Raw genomic sequence first — 21634 nt, forward strand, 5'->3', positions numbered from 1 at the left:
TAATATTTCAATATAACTATTGTATATATTATATTATATATTGTGATGGTAAACATCCGGTTTGCGCTACCGTCTCGATCGCGTGGCGATCTGCGAGGGCGGCATCTACTAGCTCGGGTAAGTCGAAAATGGGAACTCGGTCCGAAATGGGAAGGAACACGCGCGAAGAGAAAAGGACCAGTGGGGAAGCGGCTTTGAGACCGGCAACAGGGTGCAGGAGTCCGGGAATACTAACATCAGAGTTGTGCAGCTACCCAAAAGTCGTGAATAGCGTGCCCGAACCTAGGAGTGCCTTTAGCATCAGCAACGTCGTGCGTGCGTGTGAATACCACAAGGAGCGTGAACGTGAAACGGCTGATCGTTCTTTGTTGTTGCTGCGAGTTCGAGTGGCTAGCTGAGACGCCATGGGAGGCCAGCCACGAGGTTGCTGAATCTGTTCGACAGAAACAGCACGACGACAGAGAGAGCTTCGTGTTTAAGCGGAAAAGTGGCAACCTGAGCTACATGCTAAAAGACGACATTGAAGTGCTCCCCCTGACAGTGCAACTAATCGCATAAGGTAAGCTGGCCAGCTTCGCGTTATTGTTTCGATAAGCGACCGCGCGTAACATCTTAGCTCTCCCCTCATACCGACTAAAACAGGAAAATCGGTAGCGAACGAGCATGCAAACGAATATCGTAAACGATTGATTTTAAGCGAAATGACGGTATGTAAGATTGTCGCGCGCATTGTATAAGCTTAAGTGCACGGGCCAAGTGCGTTGTAGATTACATGTTGAATTAACTAATCTGTGGATGATTGAAACGTTAATCTGTTGTTATCTTTGCTGTTAGTAAGTTGGTTGACTGACACTCGTCCTCTCCTTCTCTCCGGTTAGTTAACAAGATTGATTATTTCGATCTCGCCGCGCGCATTCCGGTACGACTGTGCATCGGGCGAGACAAAGAAATTAAAACGGATTCACACCCCGTTACAATATATTATAGTATATATTGTTCATGAATAATATCTTTCCGTATGGCATTCCAAATGATATAGATATTTGATGTAATTTAGATTTTTAATATTATCAGTAAAAGTTTATTTATGTATTGTATTAAGAAATGAAATCATTGCGCAAATCACACTATATGACACTAATATTTTAAGCCATTAATATTACGTTTTATTAAATAATGATTAAAAATATTTATGTCCATAAACAATCAATTTAAGTGATACCTCAATATTTTCTTTTTCAGATATATAGAACAACTGAATGAAATGCAAGCGGCTCAAAACCGGCAGGCTAAAATGTTAGAAGGGATACTTAAACAGCGTGATATGTATAAAAAAATGTATCAACAATGTGTTGATCAACGTCCATTAATCAATAACGAAGATAAGCTAATATCAAAAAAATTGTGCAACAATCAAGAGGAAATGGAAAATGAAAATTCAATGAATACTACTGAAACAACTGATAAAACTTCATTTTATGATAAAAAATCACAAGTTTTTGAAAATCAATTCAAGCAGCTGAACAATGATTTTGAAACATATAAAAATGAAAAAGCCGCTCACGAAAAGATGCTTAACAATGAAATTGAACGATTAAGAAAGGAAGCTGAAAATAATTCTACTCGTTGTTGTCGCTTAAAGGTTCAATTAGATTCTGCAAATGAACGTTTTAGTCTTTTACAAGGAAACGTAGCTACATATAAATCACAAATAAAGATTCTAGAAGATAAATGTAATAGCTACAATTTGACAATTGGTGAGTAACTATGATTTGTAGTGTTTTTGTTGTTTGGAAAAAAAAACATAAGCTCGATTTACGAGAATTATGAGATACGTTCATTTCGTTGTTTACTGAACGCTACACATCCACATATTTATAAATTTCTAGTTTTCTAACAATATTACTCTAAACTTAATAGAAATTCATAGAAATTATAATAATTCATGATCCATTTTTAAATATTCTATCATTCTTTCATTTTGTGAACTTTTCTTACAAAAAAGTTATAATTAGCCAATGCCAATTTGAATTGAAGTTGCTTTGAGAGGTTAGATAAGATCAGTAAAAAGCTATACATAACATTCTGGAACGGCTATATCTCAAAAATATTTTCATTTAAATTATGCCTTTTTTTGTAAATGTCATAAATATATTTATAAATAACTAATATATTTAGTACTATTTGTATTTTTATTATATTTTTCAGGAAAACATGAACAAAGTTTAATGATTTTGAAAGATGAAGCCCTCTCAGCTCAAAGCCGTCTTTCAAAAGCAGAAGTTCAGGTGGAGAACTTAAAACAAGAAAGACAACTATTGCGAGATTCTGAAGGTCGTTTATTGAAAGAGAGAGAAGTTTTACAAAGAGAAAGACATACTCATGCTCTTTTAAAAGCTGATGTTGAAGTTATAAAAACCAGTTTAGAACGTGTACAGGCAGAGCAACAGTTGCGAACTGAACAACGTTTAGATGATGCAACACGTGAATGCGCTGCCCTGAGAAGACGTTTACAAGAAGAGCAAGATCGGTTTCGAGAATTGTCTACAAACTTAGAGCGTCAAATTAATATTTCTAAAGAACGACTGTTAGAAGAAACAAAACATAATCAACAAATAAAAACAGATCTCGATAATTCCCGTCAATCAGAACAAGAATGTATCAAAAAGATAGAAGAATTGAATAACAAATTAAAAGAAGCAACATCTCTTACGTTACAAAAACCCGTTATATCAGGTATTTTTTTATATTTAGTGGTTAATAGAATATTGCATTACATTTCTATAAGAAATAAAAATAACCATAATAACTGTACGACGGCTGTTTTACCCTTTTCCTTCGATTCTAAGCTACTGACACAGAGAGGTATAACCTTTAATCCATTAACGCCCAAGCGACCAAAACGTGACACGCATTTCCCAGAACGAAAGTTTTCGTTTTTGCTACATTGCAAGAGTTATTTTAGAGATAAAATTGACTGATCTACACTATTTTTTTATTAGGTTCCTCCTGCAACTCTCAGAAAATTCGCTATCGGGGATTGAATCTCAAAACACAAGAAAATCGCGACCAAAACGTGACACGAAGGCCTCGAAACCAAATTTTTTTAATTTTGCTTAAACTAACATAATTTCTTTTTATGAGATATACACCTGAAATATACGAGGTGTGTTCAAAAAATACCCGGAATTTTTAAATTTCGCGGGTCTGGAGAGTCCGATTGTCAAAATTTTTTTTTATTGTGTTGGTATACATGCCCCTGAAGTATGATAAAATTTTCAGCTATATTCACAGTTTACTTTGTCTGCGGTAGTCGCTAAGGTTTGACCTGTTTTTATGAGCTCGGCGATTTTCGCTTTTTAAAAGAAATGTATCAAAGAATTTGTATTAAATTTTGCGTAAAAAATGAAAGAAAGTGTAACAAAGTATGTGAAATGTTACAAAAAGCCTATGGTGAGTCTGCTATGAAAAAAACAAGTGTTTACGAGTGGTATAAGCGTTTCCAAGATGGCCGCGGAGACGTTGAAGATGACGAACGTTCCGGTCGACCCAGCACGTCAACAATCGATGAAAATGTGAAAAAAGTGGAAAAAATGGTTCTGAATGAGCGCCGAATCACAATTAGAGAAGTTGCTGATGAAGTTGGCATATCAATTGGCTCATGCCATGAAATTTTTTCTAACGTTTTGGACATGAGACGTGTGTCAGCGAAGTTTGTTCCGAAATTGCTAAATTTTGACCAAAAGAACCGTCGCATGAACATCGCTTAGGAGCTGTTAAACGACGTCAATGACGATCCAAGTTTGCTTGAAAGGGTCATAACTGGTGATGAAACATGGGTGTACGGTTATGATGTCGAAACCAAAGCACAATCGTCTACCTGGAAGTATTCAACGTCACCAAGAGCGAAAAAAGCACGTCAAGTTCGATCAAATGTGAAGGTTTTGCTTACAGTTTCCTTTGACTGCAGGGGCGTGGTGCATCATGAGTTCTTATCAGAAGCTCGTACGGTTAATAAGGAGTATTACCTTGAAGTTATGTGACGTTTGCGTGAAGCAATCCAAAAAAAACGCCCCGATTTATGGAAAAACAATTCATGGCTTTTGCATCACGATAACGCACCTGCTCACTCGTAGTTGCTTGTTCGTAATTTTTTGGCCAAAAACAATACCGTAGTCGTGCCCCAACCTCCATATTCACCGGATATGGCTCCGTGTAACTTTTTCCTGTTCCCAAAGTTGAAGAGACCCATGAAAGGACGACGTTTTTCCTCGATTGATGAAATAAAGGCCGAATCACTAAGAGTGCTCAAGGACATACCAAAAAGTGAATATCAAGAGTGCTTCGAAGATTGGAAAAAACACTGGCATAAGTGTATTATATCTGGGGGGGGGGGGGATTACTTTGAAAGGGACCACATTGATGTAAACGAATAAATAAATATTTTTTTGGAAAAACAATAATTCCGGGTACTTTTTGAACACACCTCGTAATTTGAGATACCATTACATATACGATGTCTGTCCGGAAAGTATCGGGCCTACCTTTATATTTTCGTGCTAGCGTTATTTTTTATCATCTGGTGGGTGGCATCCTTCAAAGTAATCCCCACTTGATTGAATAACACAGTTCCATCGATGTATCCACTTTTCCAAACAGTCCTGGAACTCACTTTTAGGGATAGCCTAAAGTACACTCGTCGCATTGTTTTCAATCGTTGTTTTGTCATCGAATCGGTGTCCTTTGAGTGGTTTTTTTAGTTTTGGAAACAGCCAAAAGTCACAAGGGAATATGTCGGGACTGTATGGAGGTTGTCGAAGCAATGCGATATTGTGTTTGCTCAAAAACTGCTGCACAAGATTGGATCAATGCACTGGCGCATTATCGTGATGGAGAAGCCAGTCGCCACTTTCCCAAAAGTGCGGCCGTTTTCTTCTTACTGCATCACGCAAACGTTTCAAAATTTGAACGTAGTATTCTTTATTGACTGTCTGACCTGTTGGTGCATATTCGTAACGTACAACACCTTCACAATCCAAAAAAACAATCAACATGAACTTAACATTGCTCCGACTTTGACTTACTTTTTTTGGTCTTGGCGATTCAGAATGCTTCCACTGTGAAGATTGTTGTTTTGTTTCCGGATCATAACCATAAATCCATGATTCATCACCTGTAATAACTTTTCTAAGCACATTATCAGCATTATTGACCATTTCCAGATTATCCAGAGCGATTTTTAAGCGAACTTTCTTCTGCTCTGCTGTGAGCAAATTTGCGATGAATTTCGCACACACGCGTTTCATTCCTAAATTTTCGGTTACAGTTTCTGAAATGATAGTTTTTGGTATCCCAAACTCTTCTTCTAGTTCTCGCACAGTCATATGGCGATCTTGTTCGATTGCAAGTCGCACCCGCTCAATATTATCTGCTGTTTTTGTCGTCGAAGGTCGGTCGGAACGAGAATCACTATCGACAGAAGTGCGACCATCCTTGAACCGTTTATACCACTCTTTGATTTGTGTTTTACTCATACACTCGCTTCCGAAGGCCTTTTGCATCATTTCATTAGTTTCCGAACTCATTTTTCCGAGTTGAAAGCAAAATTTGATGAAAATTCGTTGATCTTGTTTTTCAGTCATTTTTGACAATATCAAAATCCCACGAACCCGAAAAAGGAACTGTAAACAAAGACACGCTGCGCATGCACTATACGAGGGTGATCCAATAAGTACTTATAAAAGAAAAACGAAAATTTTGGAAAAGTGGCGTTTTATTTTTCAACATAGTCTCCTTTTAGTTCGACACACTTGGCTCATCTATGCTCCAACTTCTTTAACCCATCTGAAAAATACGTTTCCTCGAGGTCTGAAAAGTTGGCTTCCGTGGCAGCGATTACCTCCTCATTCGACTCAAATTTCTGCCCGGCGAGTGACTTTTTCAAGTTTGGAAACAAAAAGAAGTCGCACGGGTCTAAATCTGGAGAATACGGTGGATGGGGCAGCAGTTCGTAGCCTAATTCGACTAATTTGGCCATGGCGACAGCCGAGGTGTGAGCCGGTGCGTTGTCATGGTGGAAGAGCACTTTTTTCTTCGCCAAATTTGGCCGTTTTTTCTGCAATTCGACGTCAAATTGGCCCAATAATTCGGCATAGTACAGCCCTGTGACCGTTTTCCACTCTCCAGGTAGTCGATGTAGATCACATCTTGTGAATCCCAGAAAACGGTGGCCATCACCTTTCCGGCCGATGGGGTAGTCTTCGCGTTCTTCGGAGCACTTTCGCCGAGTAAAGTCCACTGTTTCGACTGTTCCTTGGTCTCTGGTGTGCGATATACCAATGGATCCATGTTTCGTCGACTGTCACGAAACGACGCAGAAACTCCTTCGGATTGCGCTTAAACAGCGTCAGACATTGCTCTGAAGTTGTCTCACGATTGCGCTTGTTGTCCGGAGTGAGCAAACGCGGCACCCATCGCGCCGACAGCTTTCTCATGCCCAAAATGTCATGCAGGACATGCCCCACGCGGTCTTTTGAGATACCTACGATCTTAGCTACCTCGCGCACCTTCAATCGTCGATCTACCAATACGAGATCGTGAATTTTTGTCACGTTATCCTCCGTGGTAGCCGTTTTCGGAGCACCTGGACGTGGCTCTTCAAAAATCGACGTGCGACCACGTTGAAACTCGTTAAACCAATTTTTGACAGTCGCCATCGAAGGAGAAGAGTCACCGTACACAGCATCCAAGCGCTTTTTGATTTCGCTTCGCGATTTCCCTTCCAAAAACAAGAATCGAATCACCGACTGATACTGCTCTTTTTCTATTTTTCAAAAATCAACGGACACACTTGCTTTCACACGCTCTCAAAAATAAACTACAACTCGGATCCGGCTGAAATCTTGACAGTAACCATCGAGAAAGTTGTACTACGTGATATAATATTTCTTTTGCGAGAGTGGCGCTATCGGGCGGTGAGGCTAAGTACTTATCGGACCACGCTCGCATGTCCGGCAGGTGTCAGTAAGTAACCAATAGATTCGTGAGGCTTTACTGTTGACGTTTCTGTCTGGTAGAGGTCGCTCGAACACTCTGGCGCGAAGATATAAACGTAGGCCCGATACTTTCCGGACAGACCTCGTAGATATACAACACGAAATGATTATTGTAGTAGGGGGGGTTGGAAGAGTTGATAAGGGATGAGAAATCGATATAACAGAAAGTCGTTGTTTTTTATTACAATCTATCAAAAAGGAAATTTTGGAGGATGACAAATTTAATTTCGGTAGATAAAAAGTACAGAAACATTCCTTTTTTGATGGATTGTAATAAAAAACAATGACTTTCTGTTATATCGATGTCTCATCCTTTATCAATCCTTCCAATCCTCCCCTACTACCCTAATCATTTCGTGTTGTATATCTACATGTAATGGTATCTCAAATTATATTTCAGGTGTATATCTCATGAAATGTAATCATGTTAGTTTGAGCAAAATCAAAAAAATTTGGCTTCGAGGTGTTACGTTTTGGTCACGATTTTCTTGTTTTTTGAGATTCAACTGCCGATAGCAAATTTTTGGAGGATTGCAGGAGAAACCTAATTAAAAAATCGTGTAGATCAGCCAATTTTACCCCTAAAATGACTATTGCAATGTAGCAGAAACGAAAACTTTCTTTATGGCAAATACGTATCATATTTTGGTCGCTTGGGCGGTAATAGGTTAAAGGACGAGATAGTTTCGAATAGTCTAAGTTGAATGCAGATTGACCTCATATTAATTGGACCGTGGACATGGCTGAATTTACCGTCGGCAGCGTATCTGGTAGATGTAAAGAAAGATGAGGTTTTACTGTCGAATAAAAATGTAAGCAAGTACAGTCATACTGTCCCGCATTTACTTGTTAAGCATGGCCATTAGTACAGAAGTAATTATCCTGTAATTCTGCAAGCCATGACTATTTTGCATTTTTATCTCTTTTTTTAACTCTTTTGGAATTTGTTATTTATATATTATTTTTATATAATTTTTTGTTTTTTCATTTTATAACGGTCCGCGAATGCAAGTCAATTCATGAATATCGTCCCGATGCATATTACTATGCTCTTTGTATATATTAGTATAAGCGCGCGCGCACGTGTGTGTGTGTGTGTATGTGTGTGTGTGTGTGTGTGTGTACCATACCAATGGACTGAATGAAAGAGAAAGATAAAAACAATAGGAGCAACTACACAGTCCACGCTATCTAAATTTTTTTGCAACTTAAATCCTATCGGACAAAAAAATCAGACAACTACTCAGGAACTGATACTAAATAAAATATGTTGTATGGTAGTTTTTACTTTTACCAGAAACATAATTAAATAAACGGTGAAATTAGATTTTTTACTCTTACTCTGTTGGATATTATTAGACCAACAGAATATTAGAGCAATTTTTAACTGTCAAATATCCACGTCAAATGAGGTGTTCCGCATCAACATCGGATAATTAAGTAACTAATTATCAACAAAAATTGTTCAAAAATGTATTTATTAATAACACAGGCCGATAAGGAAAAAAATCCAGAAACCAAACAGTATATTCCCGAAGGTTTCTGGTGCGCTGAAACCAAATCTGACCTCAGAATTGCTCCATAATCCTCGGTTTTCGAGAAATCCTAACCTAAAAGTTCAAAAAACACGATTCAGGCTATTGAGTAATGCTATCTCAAAGTACTACTCTTACCCTTCAAAACCCTTTTTTCAGATTTGAAAAATCTTTTTTTTTGCCATTGTGATACCGTAGATTAAATTTGAGTGATTTAACGATTTCGTTACAAAATGAAAATAGTGACGAATTTCCGAATAAGGAGTTACAGTGTAATTTTATGTTTTTTTGGTTACTGAATCTAAATTTGACGTCAAAATGATTCTATAATCTCATTTCCCTTTGCCTTCGAGCCTTTTAACCTGCGGAGCTATAACCTCCGACTCTTACACCACAATTTCCTTAACCCTCGAGCCTTTTAACCTGCTACCGTATAACCCCGACTACATACCCTAATTTCCTTAACCCTCTACTGCGTAATTCTGCCATGCTATAACCGCCGACACTCACACCCCGGTTTCCTTAACCTTCGAACACATAACTTTGCCACACTATAATCCTCGACCTTCACTCCTAAATTTTCTTTATCTTTGAGCCCTTTAACCGGTTACGGTATAACCCCCGACCCTCTTATCCCGATTTCCTTAACTCTCGAGGCCTTTAACCTGATACGGTATAATCTCCGACCCTCACACTCCAATTTCCTTAATCCTTTAGTGCGTAATTCTGCCACGCTATAACCCCCAACCCTCACACCATGATTTCCTCAATCTTCGGAGACGTAACTTTGCTACGCTATAACCTTCGATCTTCACGCCCCAATTTCCTCAACACTCGAGCCCTATTACCGCGACGCTATATCTCCCGTTCCTCATACCGAAATTCGCTACGCAGACTATCTCAAGTCTCCAAATTATGTTCAACCCTTCAGCCCTGCCAGTCTGTAACCTCAGACTCCTTTGCCAGAATTTCCTCAATCAGCACCTCAAGATGTAACCGTATGTCTGCACATTTCAATCACTTTAATATTCATACCTTGTATTCTACGCCGCATTCAATTACGTCTTTCAAATGTCATTTATTCAGTTTGTGAGTATTGCATCTGAATATCTACAATCCTACAGTTTTTCACTTCTTTTTTTTATGAAAACGCTGTTTTTTATCTTGAAATGAACGTTTATGAAATATGCGTCTATGATGATCTGTCAATGTATCGTGTCGGTGTAGAGCCCAACAATAGTCAGTACCATGCTCTCATTCCATCTGCCTTGATAATGTTCCTCTTTGTTTCTGAAATCTTGATGAAATCTTTCACCCATTTCTTCACTGAACGCCTCAACACTTTCCGGAAAGTATTCCAAATATGAAAACAAAAAGTGTATTTTCAGGCTCATCAAACATCTTAATTTTTGAAAATTGTGTAGCATTGTCGATACAATAGTTTTGAATTTAGGGTCCCAGTGGTTTCCGAGAAAATTCTCGTTGACACTTTTGAAACTTATCCTAGCATTTCTCTCATTAGTCGTCATTATCAAGAGGAATTCGTCATCTTTCATAAGTGCTCAAATGTCTGACCCTACAAATATGCCTTCCTTAATTTTTCTTCAGACAATTTAGGAATTTGCCCTGAAGATACTTGTAACAATCGCCTACCTTATCTGATGCCTTGACGAATTGCTTCATCAAGCCCAGTTTTATATGTAGTGGAGGTAACAAGATATGTTTAGTATCAACAATGCTCTCATGGACGACATTGTGTTATCCAACACCCATTCCGATTCTTTTCGGACATTCTTTTCCAACTCAATGTTCTTCTCATGCACGACTGTCCCAGAGACACAAAAAAGAGGGATGCTTCGTATTTCCAGATTGCAAGCCAACTAATATATTAATCATCTTAAAATCGCCACAAACCAACCATTTGTGTTCATTAAAATTGATTTTCTCAAGAAGGAATCGAAAGTAATAATGAGACTCTTTCATGAGAGTGGAATGAGTAATGGGAATAGCTGCATACTCATTTTCATTGTGCAGAAGTACTGCCTTGAGACTTTGTACAGATGCATCCATAAAAAGTCACCCATTCTCTGGATTATAACCTCCTTGCACTCGATATAAACTGATGAGATGCTTTATAACGTTGCAGTAAACAGGGTTATCTACGCAAGTAAAATATGGCCGAAATTTAATATCTTTCTTCCTGTAAATAAAAACTTTTTTCTCAGGTAACAAAAGATTTCTTTCTTTTAATCTTGAAGCTAAGAGTTCTGAAGAATCTTTTGAAAGATTCAAATCACGAATCAGATCATCCAAATAATTTGGTCGAAAAGTTTGGGCTTTTCTGAGTCAGAAAAGTCTTCTTCTTCACTACTGCTACTTTTGTCTGTTACCGAAACTTCTATTGGTTCAAGTTTTTTTGACTCAGAATCAGAATTTTTTTTTTCCTTACTGAGCTGTTACACTAGAAACGTTCAGATAAAGGTGAGAAGCTTTATTATTATAATTAAAGTATCATATTTACAAAAGTAACAGTCATCATGGTGATTTTTAGGTTCACGCCATATTGTTGGTTGGAGAACAACTTCGGTTTTAGTTTTATTTCAGTTTTTCAAACTTCGGCGATAGTCTTCACAAATATATTTAGGAACCCATGGTTTGTTTAAATTCTTTATAGGTGTCTCGTAGCATTCTTTAAACTGTTCTTTAATGATATCAGTAATTGATCGACGAAGTCGAGCTACCTTAAATTTACTGCAGATATAAAAGGAATCGATTTTTCCTTTACATAGAATTCTACAAGTTAACTAGGGAATCACGAATAATATTATAAACTTATTGTAATAACAAAATGGGAAAATATAACTAAATTTCTAGAAGACAAAGTAAATAATAAATATCAGTAAAAGTACTGCACGCAGTGTTATATGAGAAATAATAGAGAGTATTTGATTCCAGTGATTTCCCCGTTAGCCTGCCGCTCAAACGTGATCTCTAACAGAGATGAAGAGTGAAACACAAAAACTTGGAGTTTGCAAGCAGTGTTAAAACACAAATAATATTAAAAACTTATTCTAATACTGGAATGGGGTAATGTAAAATTTCTGAAAAGTCAGAAATTATGATAAAAATCAACGAAAGTACTGCATGCAGTGTTATACGAGAAATAATACCGAAAATTCAATTCCAGTGACTTATCCGTTAGCTTGTCGCTCAAACATGATCTCTAACACAGATGGAGAATGAAGCACGAAAATTTGTAGTATTTGAGCAATGTCATACACGGTTATCCTCAAGTAAGGAAAAGTAGGCCCTAAGTGAATCCGATACTTGTTAACGTAGATGCTTTCTTCATACCGTTGCAGGTTAAAGGGTTCGATGGTTAAGGAAATTGGAGTGAGAGAGTCGGGGGTTATACTATAGCACGTTAAAGAGCTTGAGGGTTAAGGAAATTTGGGTGTGAGGATCGGGTGTTACAGCGTCGCAGGTTATGGAGTTCGACACGGTTAAGGGAATTAAGATTATAGAGTCATTCTGACGTTAAATTTCGATTCTATGACCAAAAAAAAAACATATAATTACACTATAACTCCTTATTCGGAGCTTTGCCAATATTTTCATGCTATAACGAAATCGCTGAATCACTCATATTCAATCTACCATATCTCGATGGAAAAAAAAAGATTTTTCAAATCTGAAAAAAGAGTTTGGAAGGGTAAAAGTAGTACTTTGAGATAGTCTTATTCGTTTTTTAAAATAAAATTGATTCACGGTGTAATACTATGTGAAATGTCGTGAGAAATAATGTATCTTGAATATTTAAAGCTAGGGTGATGGAGCAATTCAAAGGTCAGATTCAGTTTCAGCGCACCAAAAATCTTTGGGAACTTGCTGTCTAGTTTCTGGGCTTTTCCATTTTTTAAATTTTGTAGGTCTGTGTAATATTTATGAAAACTCTTTACAGAATTATATTACTATAACATTTATGTCATTAAAGTAAAGAGAATTAAATGCTTACTAAATGCATCATAAATAATATGAATCTTGATCTGTAAATCATTTTAAAATATAAATATGAATTATTAACGTTGATTGCTTAACGTAAATTGGTGGACTAACAAAATCTTGAAAAACCAGAAACATTGATAAACTAATTTTAATATAATAAATTATTTTTCTAAATAATATAATTTATTGTTTGTAACAGAGAATCACTGCATGACCGATATTTTCCGTTGGGCTCTCGTCGACGTCCACGCTCCTTAGCAGGCTGAGAGGATGCATGTGTGTGCGTACTCTAATGTCTTTTTTTTCTACTTGAGGAACGGCGTCAAATAATTGGTGGAACGAAACTGTGTGACGTAATGAAAAGGAGCAACGGCGAGTGAAGAACGAGAAGAGAGAGAGAGAGAGAGAGGGAGAGAGAGAGAGAGAGATGGAAAGAGGCGCCAGTTGCACGCACAGCTGATTCACGGGGGAATCAGCTGGAGGTAGAGTTGGAAGGCAGTAGTCGCTGAGTAACCATGCAAGCTCGTTTTTCGAAAAATTTTTCGGTTTCGTTCTTTAGTACGTACATTTGCCGAAGACTTAAATTTTTGTGGATATACATCCGGTGTACGAAAAGTACGCGTATTTTGTTGTGTTTATTAGTGGTGAGTGGATCGCGCTCAGCCAACGTCTGTTTCTTACACCAGTACGTGTAAAGAATTTACGAGGTGCATGTCAATAATTCCCGTAACCATTTTCCAATTGGCGAGCTGTGAGTAGTATTGGCGATTCGCCTGAAGTACTGGCAAATTGTCGAGAACGAGCGAGAAGCAGCAGCGTCTTCAGCAGCGGCAGCTCCGAGTTAAGTCGGTGTCATGGCTTCTCTCTCTCTCTCTCTCTCTCTCTCTCTCTCTCTCTCTCTCTCTCTCTCTCTCTCTCTCTCTCTCTCTCTCTCTCTCTCTCTCTCTCAGTGAGTGACTTAAAACTGACGTTGTCACTTTCGCTCTACCGAAGACATACTTTTCACATCAAATTGTTTTGATCAAATTGTACTGGCTCCTTGTTTTTCGGTGCGTTTTCAACATGTCTCGTCTTTTCCGAGTCACAAAATCATTTATCCACCTGAAATTAACATTCGAGAGAAACGTTGGTTTTTCCTTTGGTACGTTACAATAAATATTAAGTTTACTAACGATCTGCCGTTATCACCAGTTTCCAAAAATACATCGTCTTATGACAGTCGTCACCAGCTACCAAACCACAATACGTCCATATTGTCATTCACCAAAATCTCAACGCTTTGCCACTACAGACATCGAACGCTTCATCTTACTGGTGATTTGGAAATTTGGAGAATATGTTCTCCGGCAAATGATAGTAGTGTTAATTCACTATACCAATTGAGTCTTTTACTTTTCGAGGTAAGCTAGTGTAGAAGACGCGGAAACCTGGACAATGTCGCGTTGAACCGTGTGTAAACAGAAGTCTACGGGGGACTGATAGGCGACATCAACATACCAATAACCCTACTCAGGGAAATCGTTAATGTTGACTGAGGAAATACGAGGCGCTGCGCACATGAGTCGTGCAACCTGTGTTCACTCCAAATCGAAATAAAGAAAAAAGAGGAAAAAATGAGAGAAAATTGCAGCTGTTTTCAAGGTGACCGGCACCGTGTGTTAGTTCCTTCTGATCAATATGGAGTGTACGGACTATTGTCTTTGAAATTTCTGTAAGCAAAAAACTAATAAATGTAAACGTAGATTTAAAATTATATGCGGAAATATGTATTGCGACCGATCCTCAAGCGTAATTATGAGTAGTGTTTGAGACCCACCCGTACGCGGAAAAGAATCAATGTGTGCTGTATGCTGCAATTATGATCAATTGCATGACATGCTGTGATAGATCGTAGATGCAACGATATAAGCGTATGCGCCTTTGTCTCTCGTTACTCTGAGTTCGACCCATTGACGTGAATGAGCCCATTGAGCGTCATCGTTGCCATATCGCAAAGTTACGGCTCCAGAATCTTTTCTGGAGGCGGTAGATTTCACGGTATGCACATGGCTACCGAACATGGCTCCTATATGCGGGAAGGATTAGCACATGATTAATCCTTGGCCAGTAGGCTAGTGAATGAAGAGGAATGAGAGCGCAGGGAGCAGGAGAGTAGGAAAACGCAGCAGGCGAGCGGTCTCAAAGGCCCGACGCTGCAGCAGCGGCGTACGGAGAGAGGGGAGCCAGAAAACTTGGAAGAAGAGTAATGTAGGGAAAAAATGCTTTCTTTTTTTGACTTTTTTGGACTGCAGGCAGCGAAGAAAATTAAAAACGGTACTTGAGCGGCGCCCCGCGACTGCTTCGCACGTCCGATATGTCTGAAGTGTCTGATCGCGCTCCACGCACTTGTAAATCTCTGTGTAAATCTCTGTACACTAGGAAAATAAAAAAACTTGTGAAAATGTAGGAATGAAACGCGTGTGTGCGAAATTCATACCAAAATTGTTCACAGCAGAGCAGAAGAAAGTTCGCTTAAAAATCGCTCTGGATAATCTGGAAATGGTCAATAATGCTGATAATGTGCTTAGAAAAGTTATTACAGGTGATGAATCATGGGTTTATGGTTATGATCCGGAAACAAAACAACAATCTTCACAGTGGAAGCATTCTGAATCGCCAAGACCAAAAAAAGTACGTCAAAGTCGGAGCAACGTTAAGTCAATGTTGATTTTTTTTTTCGATTGTGAAGCCGTTGTACATCACGAATATGCACCAATAGGTCAGACAATCAAAAAAGAATACTACGTTCAAATTTTGAAACGTTTGCGTGATGCAGTAAAAAGAAAACGGCCGCACTTTTGGGAAAGTGGTGACTGGCTTCTCCATCACGATAATGCGCCAGTGCATTGATCCAATCTTGTGCAGCAGTTTTTGAGCAAACACAATATCGCATTGCTTCGACAACCTCCATACAGTCCCGACATATTCCCTTGTGACTTTTGGCTGTTTCCAAAACTAAAAAAACCACTCAAAGGACACCGATTCGATGACAAAACAACGATTGAAAAGAATGCGACGAGTATACTTAAGGCTATCCGTAAAAGTGAGTTGCAGGACTGTTTTGAAAAGTGGAAATATCGATGGAACCGTGTTATTCAATCAAGTGGGTATTACTTTGAAAGATACCACCCACTAGATGATAAAGAATAACGCTAGCACGAAAATATAGAGGTAGGCCCGATACTTTCCGAACAGACGTCGTATAGGTCAGTTAATGACAGCTTCTTAATATCTCACTTTGCTGCGTCTGCACTAATACATCTGCCGCTCATTTTCCGCGAATTTGAATTCAAATTTTCGGAAAATTCGTACAAGTCTCGTTCGATCGCCTCGCTACCTTAGAGTATCGCCTATCGCACTGTTAAGCTGTTTCCTAGCTTATTGACAGTGGGATGCAAATTAACCTGAACCTGGCGATCTCTTTTCGTGACCATTAAACTCATATCAAAGCAGATTAAGCATGCCCCTCTCTCATCTCATCCGCCATAGGGCCATATAATATAGATTGCTGTTGTCTACATAAATGCAAATCAGCTCAACACATTATCTCATTTCACACTCTTACAGGCAGCTACTTCCATAAGTTATTATAACATAATAGTCGTTACTAGTTAGTTTATTTATTTACAACTTCTATGTTACATTTGGTTTACATTTCTTATATTACTATTTGTGTCTCGTATCCAGATTGTGTAGTTGATTGTGTGTGTGTGTGTGTGTGTGTGTGTGTGTGTGTGTGTGTGCGCGCGTGCGTGTGTGTGCGTGTGTGTGTGTGTGTGTGTGTGTATGTGCGTGCGTGCGTGCGTGTGTGTGTGTGTGTGTGTGTGTGTGTGTGTGTGTGTGTGCGCGCGCGCGCGTGTGTGTGTGTGTGCGTGTGTGTGTGTGTGTGTGTGTGTGTGTGTGTGTGTGTGTGTGTGTTGTGTAAATATGTGCCTTTGTAGGTGTGTCTGCAACTCTTGTGTCCCTGTCTTCTGCGCCTGCCTGTTCCTCTTTTCTTCTCATTTTTCTTCTGATTAATCTTCTGTTCCTCTTTCTCTCTCCAAGATTTGCCTTTTCCGCTCTTCTGTTTTTTTTCTCTTTCTTGCATGTTTTCTTTTCAGCTTTTCCTTTATTACTTTCTTTTGCCTTTTCACCTTTGCCTTTCCTTTGCTTTTGCTCTCCTTCTTGCTAATCATTTCATCTATCTTTCTCCTTATTAAGGCTTTGACACCTTTTTTTTGTTTCCTATTGCTCCCTCTACCTTTCCTTTCCTCAACCTCACTTATTTTTCCTTAGTATCTTATGATTAGCCTTCTAGTTTACCTTTTTCTTTCTCTTCTTCTATTCTTCTTCTTTTCCATTTTGCTCCATCCTCCAATACCTGCTTCCTCTCGCTTGTGTAATTGCTGTTACTTGTGTCTTGTGTGTGTGTGTGCATGTATGTGTGTGTAGATGTGTCTGCGAGTATTGCTTCTCTGTCTTCTGTTTCCGTCTCTCCTTAGGGTCTTGCAGCTTCGTCTTCCTGCTTTTCTTTTTCTTTCTTCTCTTCGTTTCTTCTTCTTTTCCATTTTATCTCCATCATCCACGCTATCTTTTCTTTGTTTCCTATTATTATTTTTTCCCATTCTTCCCCTTCCTTTCTGCTTTTTTCACATTTTTCTACCATGTGCTTCCAATTTTCTTCCTCTTTCATACACATTCTACATCTCTTATTTTCTTCTTTTTCCCAATACCTGCTCCCTCTCGTTTCATTACCTAACCTAAATCTTTCCCTTATTTGCAGGCCTTTTATTCTTCCCTCTCCTTGAATTTCCTTTAACCTATACCTTTTCATTTCTTCTTTCAGCTCTTTCCACTCGTTTATGTATCTTGATTTTTCTAATTTTTCTTCTAGTTCTTTTTCATCTTTTTTCTTCAGCTCATATCTTATTTCTTCCAAAAACTCTTCCCTCATTTCATCTCCCTCTTCTCTCTCTCTGTATATTTTACTTTTTTCTAGCCTTTCCTCTCTCTCCTCCTTCTTACCCTTTTTATCTTTTTTATTTCTTTCCCTTTTCTTTAATTCTCTCCATGCTTCTTTTTTTATTGAGCCATCTCTTTCCTCTCTTATTTTGTTTTCATACTTCATTGCTCTTTCCAATGCTGTTTCATTCATTTCTTGTCTTCCTGTTTCCCATCGTATTAGGTAACTTGGCGTGTTTCTATCTAATCCTAATACCCACTTTATGTATTTTAGTTGTAGTCTCTCTATTTCCTCATATCTCTTCCATCCCCAGATTTCTGCTACATACATAATCTCGCTTTTCGTCAGAGCATCGAACAGGTTCATCCTTAGCTCCCAGTTTTCTCTAAATAGCTTTTCTCCTAGCCCCCATAGCTTTCCGAGTCCCATGTTTATTTTCCCTTCTACTTTCTTTATCTGCTTTTTATTTCCGTTATTTCTGCTTATGACATATCTTAAGTAGTTGTACTCTTTCACCATCTCTATCTTCTCACCTTCCCATTCGAATTCTTCTTCCTTCCCCCTTCCTCCTCCTCTCCTGCATTTTATCATCTTTGATTTTCCTACATTCAACTCTAATCCCTTTTCTTCCAGGTATCTTTTTAATTTTTTCAGCATTGCTTTCATTCCACTTTCACTCTTTGCCATCATCACTATATCATCTGCGTATCCTAATGTCCATATTTTCTTCCTTCCTATCACTACCCCTCCTTCCTGCACCTGCTTGATCTTCACTTCCAGATCGGCGAAGGCAAGATTAAATAGCGTGGTGCTCAAAGGGCACCCTTGCCTTACGCCTTTGTAAGTCTCAAACTCCCCAATTATTTCTCCTCCAACTTTTACCTTACTCCCTGTTTTCTTGTATATTTCTTCTATTCTTTTCCTAATTTTTCTATTTATCCCTTTCTCTTTCATTGTTTCCCATATTTTCTTGCTCTTTATTTTATCAAAAGCAGCCTTCATGTCTGCAAAGAATACGAACAGTTTTCCTCCTTTTTCCCTTATTTCCTTCCCTATTATTGTTTTTAATATAAATATTGCGTCCATTGTTCCTCTTTTCTTCCTAAATCCCATCTGCGCATCACTTAGCGTTTCTTTAGCTTCTAGTTCTCTTTCCAGCTTTTTTCTCAGTATTTCCGCATATATTTTATATCCCGTATCCATCAGCATTATTCCTCTATAGTTTCCTACTTCTTCTTTCCTCCCTTTCTTATATATTGGTACTATTATTCCCTTCCTCCATTCTTTCGGATATCCTTCTCCGTTCCATATTCTTTTGAAGCATTTTGTCATATCTTTTATCAAGCCTTCCGTGCCTTCCACTCACGCTTCATTTGCTATACCATTTTCTCCTGTCGCCTTTTTCATTTTCATTTTTCTTATTACCTCTTTTACTTCTCTTTCTTTGATTTCTTCACCTTCCTCTCCTTCATTGTCTTCGATTTCTTCCCCTTTGCTTTCTTCCTTTTCTTTCTCTCCCAATTGTTCCTTGAAGTGCTTCATCCATTCTTCTTTTCCTATATTTTCATCTAATCCAATTCTTTTCTTCCTATTGCCATTCACTTTATCCCAGAATTTTCTTCTCGTCTTATCTGTTCTTATTTCTTCTGCCACTCTTTTCCCTTCATCTTCTTTTGCTTTTCTTATTTCCTCTCTGTATTCTCTCTTTGCTTCTAGGTATTTGCCTCTGTCTCCTTCCCCTTTTCTTACCTTATTTAACTCTGCCATTACCCTGTCCCTTTTTGCCTTACATTCTTTTCTCCGCCAGCTTTTTTTTGATCCTTTTTTTTCCTTATCTTCTTTTTTACAACTGCGTTCTTCATTCTATTTTTTATATCTTTCTATTTATCTGTTTCCTCTATTGCGTCTATCCATCTCTGATACTCCCTTATACCTTCTTCACTCCAGTCGTCTATCATTCTTTCTTCCTCTTCTTTTCTTTCTTCCGCTATTTTGTCTCCCAGTTCCACCTCTATTAGTAAGTGGTCCGACTTTACCCTCTCATTTATTTGAACCCTTTTTATTGCCTCATCACCTTCCTCGTTACCTACTACATAATCTATCGTTGATATTCCTCTTGCTCCTATATATGTTATTTCTCCCTCTTCATCTCCTTTTCTCCCATTCGTTATCACTAAACCCATTTCTCTTAGCCATTGTATCATTTCTTCTCCCTCTGCGTTTAACACTTTATCCTTGGCCTTAATTTCTTCTAGGTTTTCTTCTGTCTCCCATTCCCTTCCTTTCGTTTCCTGTTCTTGCGTTGAAGTCTCCTCCTATAATTATTGTTTTTCCTCTGTGCTCCTCTATCTCTTCGCTTAGGTATTCATAGTTTTCCTTCTTCTCATGTTGCATATACACCGATGCTATCATGTATTTCCTTCCTCTGATCTTTATTTCTCCTACTATTACCTCACTTGTCCTTTCTTTCTTCCATTCAACCTTACTCATCCCTTTCCTCTCTCTTGCCGCCATTATTCCTCCCCCTATTTCTCTCCCCCTTCTTCCTTCCCTTCTTGAGTCCCGCCACTATATGCTGAACCCTTTCAGTTGTTTTTCCACACCAGTTCTTGCCCCTTGCCTCTTCAGCCAGGTTTCCGTTAGCCCTATTATGTCGAATTCCCTAACATATTCCCAGTCATCTTCCTTCATGCTCCTCACCCTCGCCACGTTCCAGAATAGTATTTTTACTGGCTTCCTCCCCCCTCTCTCCCTTCTCCTCTCTCTCTCTCCTTTATCCCTATTGCTTTCGAAACCCTTCCACCCCTCTTCCTACCATTTTTCCCTCTCTCTCGTTCCACCACCATTCTTCTTCCTCTGATTTCACCCCGTTATGCCACATCTTTACCTCTTTACCTTTACTTCTTTTTTCTTTCGCTTTCCTTCTTACTTCCTCTCTTATCCTTCTCTGCTTCCACGTCCAGTCCTGATCTATGTATATCTTTTTCTGTGCCAAATTCTTTTTCTTCTTCATAATTCCTTCTTTTTGTTCCCATGAAGCGCATCTAATTTGCCACATGTTTTTTTTTCTTTCTCTCCGATTATCTCTCTCCGCTGTTCCTCCTATTCTTCTCAGATTCACTATCTCTCCTTTCATTTCTAGAACCTCCCTTAACCAGACCTCTGCCTCTCCCTTCTTTTCCCATCTTAACTCACCCTCTAAGTCTGTCACTATATATTGTTTATCCTACTTTCTCTATCCATTTTTTTCTCTCATATGCTCTAATTCTTCCTTATTGCCTACTTCTGTTCCTCTTTGCTTCTTGTTTCCTCATTCTATGCTTTCTTTTAGTTTCACGCACTCCCTTTCCAACTATTCCATCCTCTCTCCCCATTTTTCCGGCAGTTTCTTTTCTCTACGTTCTGCTTTTTCCCTTTCTTCTTTTGTCTCTTTCTTTCTTTCTTCTCTCTCTCTCTCTTGTTCTTTCCTAACTTTTCCTATTTCCTTCTCCCACCTTTCTTCTCTTCTTTTCCCCTCTGCCTCCATTCTTTCCATTTGTCCCATTATTTCTTTAAACATTTCTGTCCATTCTTTCCTTTCCTCCTCCCATACCTCTCTTAATTTCCTTATGTCTGTCCGTATCTTTTCCATTATATCTTCTGCACCACTACTTTTTCTCACTTCTCTTATCGTGTTGTCCAATCCTTCTCCCCCCTCCCCATCCATCTCGCTTCCCTCGCTCTCACTTTTGCTTCTCTTTGCCTCTCTCATTTCTCCTCTATTATTCTCCCTCAGCCCCTCCCCGCTCTCTCTCCCCCTCACCACCTTTACTCTTTTCTTCTTTTCCTCCTCTGGGCCTTTCTTATCCAACCTTCCACCTTTATCTCTTAATTTTTCTGTTGTCACAAATCTTTCCATCCTGTCCCGTACGCCTTAATTCGACTCTCTATATCTACCCGTGATCCCACCTTTATTCCCTGTCTTACATTATCTGTCTCTGCCTTTACTTCTTACCGCCCCTCCTCTCTGCCTGCCTTTCCCGCTTTCTGATTTTCTCTCTTAACCTCAACCTTTATTT

At 38.7% G+C, this 21634-nt stretch overlaps 1 protein-coding gene across 1 annotated transcript in view; it reads left to right on the top strand.

The window, feature by feature from the left end:
• Positions 1-21634, top strand: part of LOC131663408 (nucleoprotein TPR) — a 490761-nt gene that overhangs the window by 221922 nt on the left and 247205 nt on the right. Inside the window, exons 9-10 of the mRNA XM_058933811.1 lie at positions 1243-1757; positions 2209-2736. Of these exons, the coding sequence (XP_058789794.1) occupies positions 1243-1757; positions 2209-2736 (1043 nt within the window). The remainder of the gene's footprint in view (positions 1-1242; positions 1758-2208; positions 2737-21634) is intronic.

This window comes from Phymastichus coffea, unplaced genomic scaffold, assembly GCF_024137745.1.
Source record: "Phymastichus coffea isolate CEN01 unplaced genomic scaffold, Cenicafe_Pcof_1.1 PCOF00035, whole genome shotgun sequence".
Taxonomy (NCBI): domain Eukaryota; kingdom Metazoa; phylum Arthropoda; class Insecta; order Hymenoptera; family Eulophidae; genus Phymastichus; species Phymastichus coffea.